This window comes from Pygocentrus nattereri, chromosome 2 (assembly GCF_015220715.1).
Source record: "Pygocentrus nattereri isolate fPygNat1 chromosome 2, fPygNat1.pri, whole genome shotgun sequence".
Classification (NCBI taxonomy): Eukaryota; Metazoa; Chordata; class Actinopteri; order Characiformes; family Serrasalmidae; genus Pygocentrus; species Pygocentrus nattereri.
Window position 1 is genome coordinate 30752248 of NC_051212.1, and position 12948 is coordinate 30765195.

General features: G+C 39.1%; 1 protein-coding gene across 1 annotated transcript; it reads right to left on the reverse strand.

Annotated features, from left to right (window-relative positions):
• Positions 1-1305: 1305 nt before the first annotated feature.
• On the reverse strand, positions 1306-11089 carry LOC108436226 (cellular tumor antigen p53-like). Its single transcript, XM_017712580.2, has 11 exons — positions 10931-11089; positions 8223-8358; positions 7630-7690; positions 6763-6972; positions 5658-5844; positions 5115-5227; positions 4638-4747; positions 3867-3991; positions 2744-2850; positions 2465-2568; positions 1306-2127 (listed from the first exon to the last, which is right to left on the reverse strand). The coding sequence occupies exons 2-11, from the start codon at positions 8300-8302 to the stop codon at positions 2055-2057; spliced, it is 1170 nt and encodes a 389-aa protein (XP_017568069.1). The 5' UTR covers positions 8303-8358; positions 10931-11089; the 3' UTR covers positions 1306-2054.
• Between the last annotated feature and the right edge of the window lie 1859 nt (positions 11090-12948).

Here is a 12948-nt window from a genome sequence, read left to right on the forward strand (position 1 = left end):
CTCCTTATACACTCTCAGAAAAAGGTCTGAAACGTTCATTGGCACTGGGGTGGCAGCCTCAAGGGTACATCTCAGTACCTTTAGTCAGGGAATATTATTGCACCATAATCCACTGAAATTATATTTCCTAAATTGTATCGACTCCACACAACCCATCTCATCTCCAGACTTATGTTTTAGAACATTAGATTATGAAAAGGTACAAATATGTACTTTTCCCACTGTGGGGGAAAAAATTGTGTTGCCAATTGGACCTTAAACCACTGTAGTATCTTTGTGGGAACATTTACATTATTCGTACCTTGAATGAAAAACTTACCTGCACAGCATGGCACTGTGCAAAGAAGCCTTATCAGTGCTTTTATTTTTAGGAGTAAAGGACTTGGATTTAGAGGAATCGAGTCCAATATTTCAGACAGCAACTGGTTTGATACTCATAGCACTTTAAAAGGCTTATATGAAAATGAGACATTTGCAACATAAACAAAGATGACAATGACCAGCCACAAAATTACGCTGACATCGCTTAACTCATTTTGTCTGGATCAAGTTCATAACAAGGAATTCTACTTTTAACACTGCAAAGCTCAGTTGCTGAAATGTAAACGTTCATTCAGAATGGTCTGATGCGAGATGGTGCATGGAAGAAAAACTTGACTGATTTCCTTAGTGGTGGTGATAAGAACCCACACACGAGTTGTCAAATAGGGGTGGACCCAGAATTAAAGTTTTCTTTCTTAAGTATTTTGTCTTATATCAGCCTGCATACAGCAGTTCAGCACGAATAACTGTCGTAAGCACATTTCAGGCCAAAACGTCTTTCAAAACAATCATAAAACAATATCAACACATCAGACAACATATATTGCACATTAACGCTGTGTGATGTAACTTTGAGAAATGTTAAAACTCTTCAAGACGTCTGGCTCCCTATCACCACCACTTCGAATGACTGACTCACTAAGTTTCTCTAGAACAATGCATTTTGCCTCAAAACCACCCTGAATGAATTCTGTCAACATCACTGACAGCATTATGCTGCAATTTGAAAAACTGCTGGAAATCCCCTTTAAGTCAGTCCTCAGTTTTGGTCCCGAGAGACCCCTGCCCTGCATACTCATTTTTACTGCTCCCAACAAATGTTTACTCAGTTAATCAACTACAATTAACAAGAGCTCCTCGAGTGGACGAGTTACAGCAGGAAAATTCTAGTGTGCTGAACAGTGCTACACCAAGACCAGGATGGAGAACCACCATTTAAAAAGGTAACTTACAGCAACCTAGAAAAGTAAGCGAAGACACCAGTAATAGTTAAAAAAAATCTTTTATCAAATGACCATCTTGTTTGCACTTACATATAATACAGCATGACTTAACCGCATTCGTCTTTATACTACTTCCCAAGTGAACCTGGTACGAAGTCCAAACTTAAATGAAACTGTGTGGCAAATACATACAAGAGAGTACAAAAATATAAGTGCAATTTTTTTTTGGTCATATCATTTATGGGAATTAAAATCTTAATCCCCTTAATCTACACATTATACAACTCAGAGTAAGCAACAAGAAAATGTTCTCTGTACAACAAGAGTTCCATGAGATGCTCAACGCCTAAAAAGAAACAAACCATTAGGATTACAAAAATACTTTCCATATAAAAAGTGATCTGGAATGACAAAAGTTATATTTTAAAAAAAAAAGAAAAAAGACGATATAATACACCTAACATCAAAACGATCATAAACTGACCTGAGACTGAATTTACAACAGTCAACACTGATCAATGCCACATTAGATTGAAATGGAATCACAGGTAATTTTATGGAGCATAACAGCCACCACCAAATCACAAAGAAAACTCACAGGGTTTGTATAAGAATGATGCGCAAAGCTGTGGCACTTCAAAGTGGAAAACGGGGTATACTGAGCTCCAAGCATATGTATCAAAAGGGCAGTGAGACAGCTGAACAGCAAACAATAAAACTGTTCAATACAAAACAACCTTTAGCCTACAGTGAACCAAAAAGCTGACCAACAGGAAAGCAAGCTTGTTTTCAGTCAGTGTCCGTCTTATCGTCCCTCAGAAGAAGCCTCTTTCCAGGGATTGGCTGCACGCTTTTAGAAGCACTAGAGGTGACAAACACAGTAACTAATTTAATTTACAAAACAATATGCACTTAGGAGACAAATATGAGGAATTCAGGTATGAAACATGTAGCATCACTTTTAGAACCAAAGCTTAAGCACACAGCAGCTTAGGCACAAAAGGTTTGTACTGTACGGTTTAACCATTTTGCAATATAAAATATTCAAATGTGTATAAATATCAGGATTCAAAAGCCAGTCAAGTTAGTGTTAGTATCAGTATTCATTATCACAAGATACTTAAGGATCAGATATCAGTAGAGAAAAAGTGCTGATCATAACTGGAAAGCACAAAAATTCACCAAGAGAAGCCATTTACCATTTCTGTTTGTACTTGTCCTTTTCTGCAGCCGTCATTGCATCCATCAACTCCAAACTGTCATTTATCTTCTTAAGCATATTATACCTGTCTTTACCTCGGACCTAGCAAACGAAGATGAACAAACAAACAAGAAGTTTTAATGCATTTGTGTAAATTGTTTAAAAATCAAACTTTTACAGTAACACCAAGTCCATAACTGTAAACTGAGGGAAGGGGAGAAAAAAATCCTAGTAGATTTCACAGTCTAGGAAAAGCTGTCATGGATTCTCCACTCACATGCAAAATGAAGATCTCCTCCTCTCCACTGGAATCCATCTTTATCTTTTTACTGCTGGACGATTCTGCATTCAAGGTGGTGGACTTCAAGTCCACAAACGAAGACTCTGAAGTGAGAAAGGTTGGGGAATAAATACATAAATAAATAATACTAAAATGCACCGCTGTTTAAATGAAGACCTAGTTAGTGGAAATTGCATTTCTACCATCTTGATGGACTGATCATCAATTGTTTTAAAACACTACTTCTTTAACATATGACTCTGGTAAGTTTAGCACTTGTGCAGCCATGCAACATCCTCTGAAAATTCTGCACTTCACCAAATGGGAATATTCACCTAAATTTCACATATTTTACACCAAGTGCTTTCACACCAAGTAACAAGTGTTCAATCCTCAATAATTTGAGTGCTTCAAAAGGAAGGGAATCTATTTATAGTAAGCCAATGGAATAGAATGTGTATATTATTGAAGAGGTTTAACCATTCACAATTAAATGTGTGTGTAATTTGGGGGGTTGGACTACACAACTGCCTCAAAATGTGGTGAGTTGTTAAGTAATCTCAATTAGACATTGTTCTGACAGTGTATGACACACTCATCTATAAAAGCAGGCTAAAGAGACAAAAACAGGCTTTAAGAAGGGTCCTAACATTCACCAATAACTTCCAAAGCTTTTTCTTAAATTTGTTCTCAAGAAAGATCCTAGGTAAAACTTTACGTCAGATTCATAACGGGTTCTTAACTGCGAAGCTGTTCACACCTTTGTGCTTGAGTGTGTGTAGATTCTGTTCTAACCTAAAAACAGGTGGTAAAAACTGCTGTAGCTTTGCAGAGATGGCTTATTTTATGCCTCATTAGAGCCAACTGTGATCTCTACATGAAATGTAAACATTTTTGTCCTTGGTGTCCCCTCGTACATTAGGTGTAGGTATACTGCAGCCTTTACCTTAATAGTTAATACATATATTCTAAATTCCAGTGAAAGTATCCATATGATATGATGCACAAAATGAAACACAGACACAAATTAAATATCCTAGGAGCATCGTTAGCTTAGCTATACCCATTCTCAGTCATGTTCAGTTACGTTGTTGACTTCTTGCCCCTTATTGTCTCTTACTTCTTTTAGTTCCTGAAGCAGTCTTTACAGTATTTTTCCCAAGGTTCTCTTCTTCCGTCTTGCGGTCTCGCCCAGGGCAGGCACAAACACGGACTTCAAAACAGCGGCGACCCAAAACCTGCCCACTGACAAAAATGAACACACATTCGAGACTTTGATAGACTCTGATAGACACAGAAGGGGAAGGTCAAAGTGATGTAAACTAGGTTAAATCATTTGCACACTACATGATTTCAATTTTGATTTTCTTGTGTAAGGCAATGTTTTTGGAATCTCCAAAAAAACTTTCCCTTGCTCAGTGACAAATCGCTCTCTACGCGCCCATAAGGAGCATGTATAATGTGAGCAGTTCAGAAGCATGTTTTTTTTCCAGTCTGTGAGCGGTCACAGATCCTCCATGATATTTTGAAGCATGTCTGAAACTTGGTGAGAACAAATAAGAACAGCAAGTTCAGAGAGATTTTGCTTTTTATTTATACCACAGTGGTTTTAGATTCTAACACACCAGTTTAGCCTCTACTGCTGTAATATAGGTAAACAGAAGACGACCTATGGGTTTTGTAAGTGAAACAGCTGTCTATGGTTTTGCCCTCTCAGAGATCCACAAAACAACAGGTTGCAAGCACTTTATGGTCAAACGGTGCAGCAAATTCTAGGACACTGGAACTCATTTAGTGTCTGCTAGGCATTACAAACAGAAGGAAAGAGGACAAATAAGGAATGGGGGGAGGAGATCAGTGACAGTGAAGGATGTGAAGAAATGACACTCACTCGTGTGTCTCCAAAGTCATGATGGTAAGAATGGGCCTGCGATTCATTCCCCCCATACAGCTGCTGTTGCACATATAGTTCAGCAGTACCGTGGTGCCCTCTGATCCCAGCTGCAGGCAGAGGGAGAGCAGGAGAAAGAAAGGATGGATAAAAATAACTTCACATCTGTAGAAACAACATATTTAAAAGTAGAGAAAACCCACAACTAACTATTCTTTGTATTTGGAATATACAGCAACTCCAAAAAATATCTGGACAACTTTGAACTACACCGGTTACTGTATAAAAATGTTTAACAAAATGAAAAAAAATTCATAGAAATTTTTTTTTAAAAAGCACAACATTAAACCGATGGTTAATTTTTGGTATGAAGAATTTCAGCCAGACTGTGTATTGTGCAGGACAGAGAGGTCTAGGGTTGTTTATTTTACAGGAGTGACCTAGCTTGACACTAGAGATGCTGGAATAATGAACTACCTGAGGGGACTCATAAGGTACTGCAACACTCTGCCTCTTGGTCCTAGAGTCCTCTAAATATTGAGCCCTCTGGCTGCCTTCAACGCGGATTAGATGGCTGCGATGAGCAACACCTGTGAAAGTAAGAGAAATTTACTTCATCAAGGAGTTCATAAAACCATTTTAAAAGTCTTGATATTTCACATTCATCAAATTGAGTCAGAGCTGCTACATTTTACTCGGTGTTCATCAGAGTAAAGTAAGTACAATTTATTTGTGGTACATCCAGGCTATAACAAATATGTAACCTACTTATAAGTACATGTAAATGTACTTATAAGCTAGATGAGAGAAAAAAAAATGAAAATTCTCAAAAGCAAACGTTTATGAATATCCAGCACTTGTCATTCAGAATGAGAAAAAAAATAAATACTGTTCTAAAAAGTGTTCCATGGGTAAAAACTACTTTCTAGTTGTCTAGGTAAATGACCCACACAAAAGTATATGCACATAGATGTCTAGTTCCTCTGAATACTGAACTGAAATTCTTTACACTCCTACTACCTTCGTTATTCTCTGCAATGTTTTGATGATGAGGGCAGCGCAGCACAACCTCAGAGACATGTTCGGGTTTCTTGTAGATAGCCATGGCCCTCAGGACAGCTCCCTGAGGAGGTTCTTTCTCCACCATCACGTCAACTGGACAAGTCTTAGCCAGCTGGCAGTACAGTTTGTTCAGCTGAGTAGAATACTGTAGGGTTGGACAAGTGAAAGTTGATTAGTGAGTAGCTGTGGAGAAAACTACATTGTGATGTCACTTACCTCCCATTAAATGGGACTAAACAAGACTTTTGTTGAAGGTTTCAAATTAAACAAGTTTACTTAATGACGTTAATCATAAATTCTTATTTCCTTCCCAGATTCCCAAGTTTTATATATCTGATGATACAACCCACTGTGAACAGCAGACCTGTGGACTTTTTGTCACTGATGAATGTTTGGTAGACCAATCTTTACTTTTTCAAGCTGGTCCAAACTGTTCATTTTGATGAATCAGTTTTAGTGCTGTAGCTCTGATCTGAACTCTATATTCAGCAGCCAAAATTCTACATTTAAAATGCTTTTTTAAATGTAAGTTTTAAATGAAAGATGTACCACAAACACTGCTGAAGCTTCAAGACATGAGATTCACTCCCCAGCTCATATTCATAAATTACACTGTAAAAACAGCCTGTTTTGAATTTACTGTTTGTGAGGTCACAAGGACCAACTCATTTGTATGCATTTGCCTACAGCAGTTTATAAGAAGTGTTTCAGCCATGACTGCTATTTGAACAATGTACAATACAATGCAGCCAATCAAAACAGAGATCATACACATATTCGTCTTAAAGGCACTGTGACAAACGTCACATAATTCATAAGTCATAATTCAAGGGGGGGCTGGAAAATGGTAATGGAATGAATGACTGTTTCTGGTACACAAACCCAATGTTATAAAATGATGAAAATATTCAAATCTAAGCAAAATGGAAGATAAGGGTCCTTTAAATCATGTGCTTTTTAGTGCTTTAAGTCTTTTCACCTTTAATGCAGACTCTTAAGGGCAAGGTCATGCACTTCATCTTTAGCACTGAATTTGGCATAATCTGTTTATTTCCTAACTTACTGTGGAGATAGCAGATTTGGCTGTGCTGGATTGGTTGAAGCGGAGCCGGAAGGCATATTCTCCAGGATAGTCGTTGGTGGATGGCACCACTGCCGCTGGAGGGGGCATACTGTCTGAAGATGGCGAAATCTCAGCAGATAAAGCAGCACTCTCAGCGATTTCTGCAAGCTCCAGCTCAAAGCTCTCAGTGAAGGTGCCATTGGGCAAAGCCTAACAAGATGGGTGGACAGTTAGTATTCAACATAGAAATTTAGAAACAGAAAGGAATGTATTATAATTGATGACGCACTGGGTATAATTGACAAGTTAACCTCGGTCACTAAACCTTGAAAAAAATTGGCTAGGTCATAGAAACAGGGCTGCTCAAGGTGTTGCTCAGTGTTGGCACACTGGCTTTACATACTTTAAAAGTAGCTGGCTTGCTTTATGGCTTTTGCCATTCTAAAATACCTGCAACCAAATGGCATTTTAGTCAAACCACCAGCTAATGTTATTTGCTCAGAAAGTTACAGACTGAAGTTGCTGGGGTTCATGGTAAGATGTGGAATGGAAGATGGATTGGTGATGTGTCTAACATTATGTTACGGAGTACTCATGGTCCAGTAAAGGCTACGGACTGAAATCTGGAGAGGTAAGTGGATCGGTCCTGTCTGTCTGATATCTGATGATTGAATGACATCAGTATGGGATACTGTTACAGGATTGGACCCTTTGGACCTAATCTTAAAAACAACCCCATGTGACAAGGAAGGAGGCAGCAGCTCATATTTTAACAACTATTTCCACACCAAAATTAATACTGTTTATATATTAGTATTATTTATACTTGTATACTCCATTATTATAGACAGGTTGAAGACAACTCACAGCAGTGAGCCAGGCATCACTGTCAGCTCTCGGCAGTTCTGCGATTAGGTGATTGAATCCCCTGAATGGAAACAACAAACATTCATACACATTTCAGACAGATTTGTAATGCTAAGTTACAAGAGTATGTGTAAGAGACTTTTTGGTCACAAGTTCCCATACATTTCCAAACACACTAATGCCCAGAAAATCATTCACTGCCAAACACACCCATCCATTCAGCGTTTGCTGAAAACCTAAAGCTGCTGCTGGTATAAACATGCAAAATCTCACCCTATTTATAGTATGGAAGGTAACTTTATCATCAACTTCCTCAAAACAACCTACTTTTGACTTTCACTGCACTTTATTTATTCTTGAAATAAATAAACTTTGTTTGGAAACATGCAAGATAATTTAGCATGGATTAGCAACCCTTTCCGCCATATATTATACACCGGAAAAAAAATGACAAAGTCTGGCACTAATTTAATCTGCATGCACTGTGCTATGGTTCTTATTTGATAAGATACAGAAAAACCTTAAGCTGAAGTTCTGTACTGTTCTTTCATTCTTTCCACCAGTTTGAACAATACATCAGCATTTTAACTCACATGTCTGAGCCTATGTCACACCACAGCTGCTCAAAGGTGCCCTGACTCATGGGCAGCGCTGCACTCCCCAGGTCACTCATGGCTGCTAGCCAGCGGGTTCAGCACCTGCACAGTGAAAACAGGTAGGCGACGGGGGCTGGGGGAGGGGAGGCATTGCAGAAAAGTGATTGTTAGAAAAGCATGTAATAAACTGACTGCCTACAAGAGTAAAGAAAAGGTACTTGGTTTGCTAGGAGATATTTTTCCTGGTTGTCTTCATGGAGGTCTAACTGGTAAATTATAATAGACTGAAAAATAGACTGGAATTATTTCACGCTCGTCTGTGAGTGCTCAGTGTCTACCCTTTGCCTTTATTACAGCTTCTATATTTAAGAAACCTGCAGGGGGATTTTTCTACACCTCCAAAGTTCAGTCATAGACATTTGTTGCACTTTCAACTTCTTATGATCCAAGTAATCCCAAACACATTCAGTGATGCTGAGGTCTCGACTCCTGGGTAGTCAAACGAGAGTTTGGGATGTCTAACAGGTCTTTTCTTAAAAGTTCCAATTTCTCATTATATTTTAATAGTTTTTTTTAACTCATTTTCATTTGCAAGTGCGTTACCCGCCACAGTCACTTGGAGTGTTATTTGCAAAGAGCTTCAGTTGGTTTTGAAACAATTCAAAATACCTAAATAAACTGTAAATGAATAATAAGTGCCCTTTCAGGAAAAATGCTTTCTGTCTGGTTAACCTTTACAATATGGTAAACAGTTCACTTTAGTGTCATTTTAAGAGAAGCAGAACTAACTTTTCAATCAAAACAAGCTATATAACATTTATTTGACAGATGTATGCATAAAATGCACTGGTCACTTTACTAGGTACACATGCCTTATATCTAGACTCAATGTCTATTTTATCAGCTTCACTTACCACTTAAGTTCTATGATTACAGACTAGCTTGTCTATTTCTTTGCCCAATCTGCCAGCCCTCCTTTACCTCAATCATCAACAGTCAGGACCCCCACAGAAGCACCAGAGAGCAGGCATTATTTGGGTGGTGGATTGTTCTCGGTACCGCAGGGACACTGACATGATAATGATGTGCTAGTGTGTGTGTGCTGCACAGAGTGGAACGTACAGGCCGTGATAAATACTGGCAAAAAGCATGCAGAGAAGCAGGTTGACTACAATCTGTAACTGCAAAGCTGCTAAGCGCACCTATTTTAAATTGAACTGATAAACTGAAGAGTACATACAACACAGGTGTACCTAATAAAGTCAGCTCCACTAACTCCTCTCTACTGTTTCCCATGCATGCAGTTCTCAATTCTGCCATCTTCTAGTCGTTCATCAGTGGTCCGTTTTCGAATACACGGTCATTGTCGTCTGGATACTGTTGTTTGATGGATCATTTTGAACAAATGAACTAACTCAACATGTGCAGCAGCTTTCTTTTTGGACCAGTCTTATTCCACAAAATGTCTGAATAATTCAGCACTTACGATGTAAACTCAGTGAAACGGTGCAGCATAAAGGAACTTGCAACCTTACAGACTTCCTTACAATAGAGGTGAGAGGAACCACAGGTCTTGATAGTTTTAAGGACCCTATTATCTTTGGGGGCAATCTGATCCCCTTCAACGTCTCTAAACAAATTACTGACATCCAGTTTTTGCTTCATATTTAATGGGTTTTCCCCCTTAATTAATGGGGACAACTGGGTAAATATAAACTTAACATGTGTTTTCGATGTGTTGTACACATGCATGCTCTCTGGGGTCAGTTTGACCTCAGGCTGTTCACCTGCATAAAACAGAGATCAACATTTGATACACATTTGTCTGGGTTGCTTTGGACGATACTGACGTCACTATAACAAGCAACTGTGTAATCCACAAAAACGCTCTGCTCTGGCAAAAACAAAGAAGTAAGTTTTCTTTGGGGATTATTTTGCCTGGTAACGCCTGCATGTCTCTGTCCTCCATGAATGTGTTTTTTAAAAATGCATTTCCATCTTCTTACAGCCATCAGAACAACGCCTCAGGCGTCAGGAAACAGATCTGTATTTATGTAATAGCTTTATGCGAGGCACCTAGGTTAGCTTTTAGGGCCATTAAACTCTCCAGACGTCTGGTTCCCATCACCACCACTTACGAATAATTCTGACAGGGCACGTTTCTCTTGAACTGAGCATTTCCCCATCAAACCACTCTGAATGAGTGTGTGTGCATTTTAACCTAACTGTGTGGAAACGTTTAAAACGGGTGGGATTCCCCTTTAACTGAAACTTCAACTAGGAATCCGCACGACCCTAGCAGCACTAGCCACTCAGAAATCACGAGCTGATTAACATTATCAGCGCAAAACTGAACATAATCTAAAACCGCAGAGCTACGATACGTTTAGGAAACGCGGTGATTGTTAATGAGCCCGGCGCCGCTGCAGCTGCACGGCTCTTCTCCTTTGTTTTGGTCTCAGGCCCAGCCTGACTGTCTCACAGGCCGCTCGGTAACAAAGACGGCTCTGTCACCGCAGCTGCCCGCTAGACTGACTGATAAACAGCGAAATTTTGAACCCTGTCCATTTATGAAACAACAAAACGCTTGTTTGATCATTTGCCTGTGATTTTCCAAACGGCTCACCAACTTTCCTTTTCTCCCCACTTCCTAACTACTTAGCCGACTGGTAGGGATCTGAAACGAACCCAGACTGTTCAGTTACCTCGCCTCCCGCTGACCTCTGTTCTCCAGCAGCCCGAACCTTCAGCTCAGCCTTCTGTGTTTCGCTGAAATGAACTGAGAAACTTCACTTTAGTGAGACTTTAAGACGTGTTTTCGTCGTCTGTGTGGATTAGCATTAAACCCTCCGCCACGGCGTGCTCAGGCCACAGGAGGTGATTCCCGCGGTGGGAGGCGCTTCGTCAGGCGGGATTTAAGAGGACCAATCAGCGGCCTCGCTCCGACAACTGTGGGTGTGGCAAACTCAGAACTCTTGTTCTTCTCTTCTGTCTTTACACCTCGCCAGTGATTCGGTGAGACGACGTCCAGTTCTGTTAACAAGCTTATGTCCAACAACTAAATGCATTATTATAGTATATTATAATATATTATAATTAATATATTATAATTATATATTATAATATATTATTATATTGCTTAAGCAATGCGCAACTATACTGTTATCTAATTTATATTCTTCTTCTTCTTTTTATTATTATTATTCCGCTGTTTCTTTGCCGCGTAACTAGTCCCGCAGTTTTCGAGATATCGACGCCGTTCCAACTCCAGATTGTCCGGCCCGGTTGAGTGATGCCTGCTTGTATACAGCTCTTTGATGGGATGCACGGATTCCGAACAGCGGCCCAAAATGTGGGAATTTTTGTCCCATTGAAAATGAATGGGGAAGCTGTTGGCAGACTGCCAGACATGATGTCACAATGGCCCCCTCTCTCACACAACACCTACAATCCACGCATGGAACTCAATGTCTCACCAACTCCCAGCCTGATTCTCAGCAGCTCTGTTAAGGGTTAACTGCTTTTAAGGTGGAACTGCACCAAGATAGCACATAATTTTAAGGTGGAACGTCTATTTAAGGTGGAACTAGCATAACAATAAATTTAAGGTGGAACTTCAATTAACATAGCACTATATTTAAGGTGGAACGGTTATTAACATAATATGCACTAAATATGGCACAGTGTTTAAGGTGGAACCTTTTTAAGGAGGCGCAGAATTTAGGGTGGAACGTTAATGAACATAGAAACAAAATTAAGGTGGCACAGAATTTAAGGTGGAACTTGAAATGACGTTCTGAATTTAAGGTGGCAGTGTTTAAGGTGGAACCTTTTTAAGGAGGCACAGATTTTAAGATGGAACTTTTTGTGAGGTGGCAGAGAACTTAAGGTGGAACTTGAAATAACATTGCACTAAATTTAAGGTGGCAGTGTTTAAGGTGGAACCTTTTTAAGGAGGCAAAGAACTTAAGGTGGAACTTCACTTAACATAGCAATAAAATTAAGGTGGCACAGATCTTATGGCATAGCTTCTTTAAAGGTGGCACAGACTTTAAGGTGGAACTGCAATTAACCTAGCACCAAATTTAAGGTGGAACTTCAATTAACATAGCGCAAAATTAAAGGAGGCACACAATTTAAGGTGGAATTTCAATTAACATAGCGCAATGTTTAAGGTGGAACGGTTATTAACATGTCACTCATGTTAATGTGAAACCTCAATTACCATAGCAAAAAATTTAAGGTGGAACTGCTATTAACATAGGACTAAATATGGCAGAGTTTTTAAGGTGGAACCTTTTTAAGGAGGCACAGTACTTAAGGTGGAACTTCAGTTCACATAACACAAAATTAAAGTAGGCACAGAATTTAAGGTGGAATGTTAATTAACATAGAAATAAATTAAGGTGGCACAGAACTTAAGGTGGAACTTGAAATAACATTGCACTAAATTTAAGGTGGCAGTGTTTAAGGTGGAAACTTTTTAAGGAGGCACAGTACTTAAGGTGGAACTTCAGTTAACACAGCACAAAATTAAAGTAGGCACAGAATTTAAGGTGGAACGTTAATTAACATAGAAAAAAAATTAAGGTGGCACAGGACTTAAGGTGGAACTGCCATTAACCTAGCACTACATTTAAGGTGGCACAGAATTTAGAACTTTCTTTAAGCTAGCACTAAATTTAAGGTAGAACTTCAGTTAACATAGCACAAAATTAAAGGA

Coding starts and splice junctions, on each gene's coding strand:
- LOC108436226 (XM_017712580.2), bottom strand. CDS start 8,302: ATGAGTGACCTGGGGAGTGCAGCGCTGCCCATGAGTCAGGGCACCTTT. Junction 5,228..5,657: donor CATTGCAGAGAATAACGAAG/GTAGTAGGAGTG, acceptor TTACTTTCACAG/GTGTTGCTCATCGCAGCCAT. Junction 2,569..2,743: donor AGGAGATCTTCATTTTGCAT/GTGAGTGGAGAA, acceptor TTCGTTTGCTAG/GTCCGAGGTAAAGACAGGTA.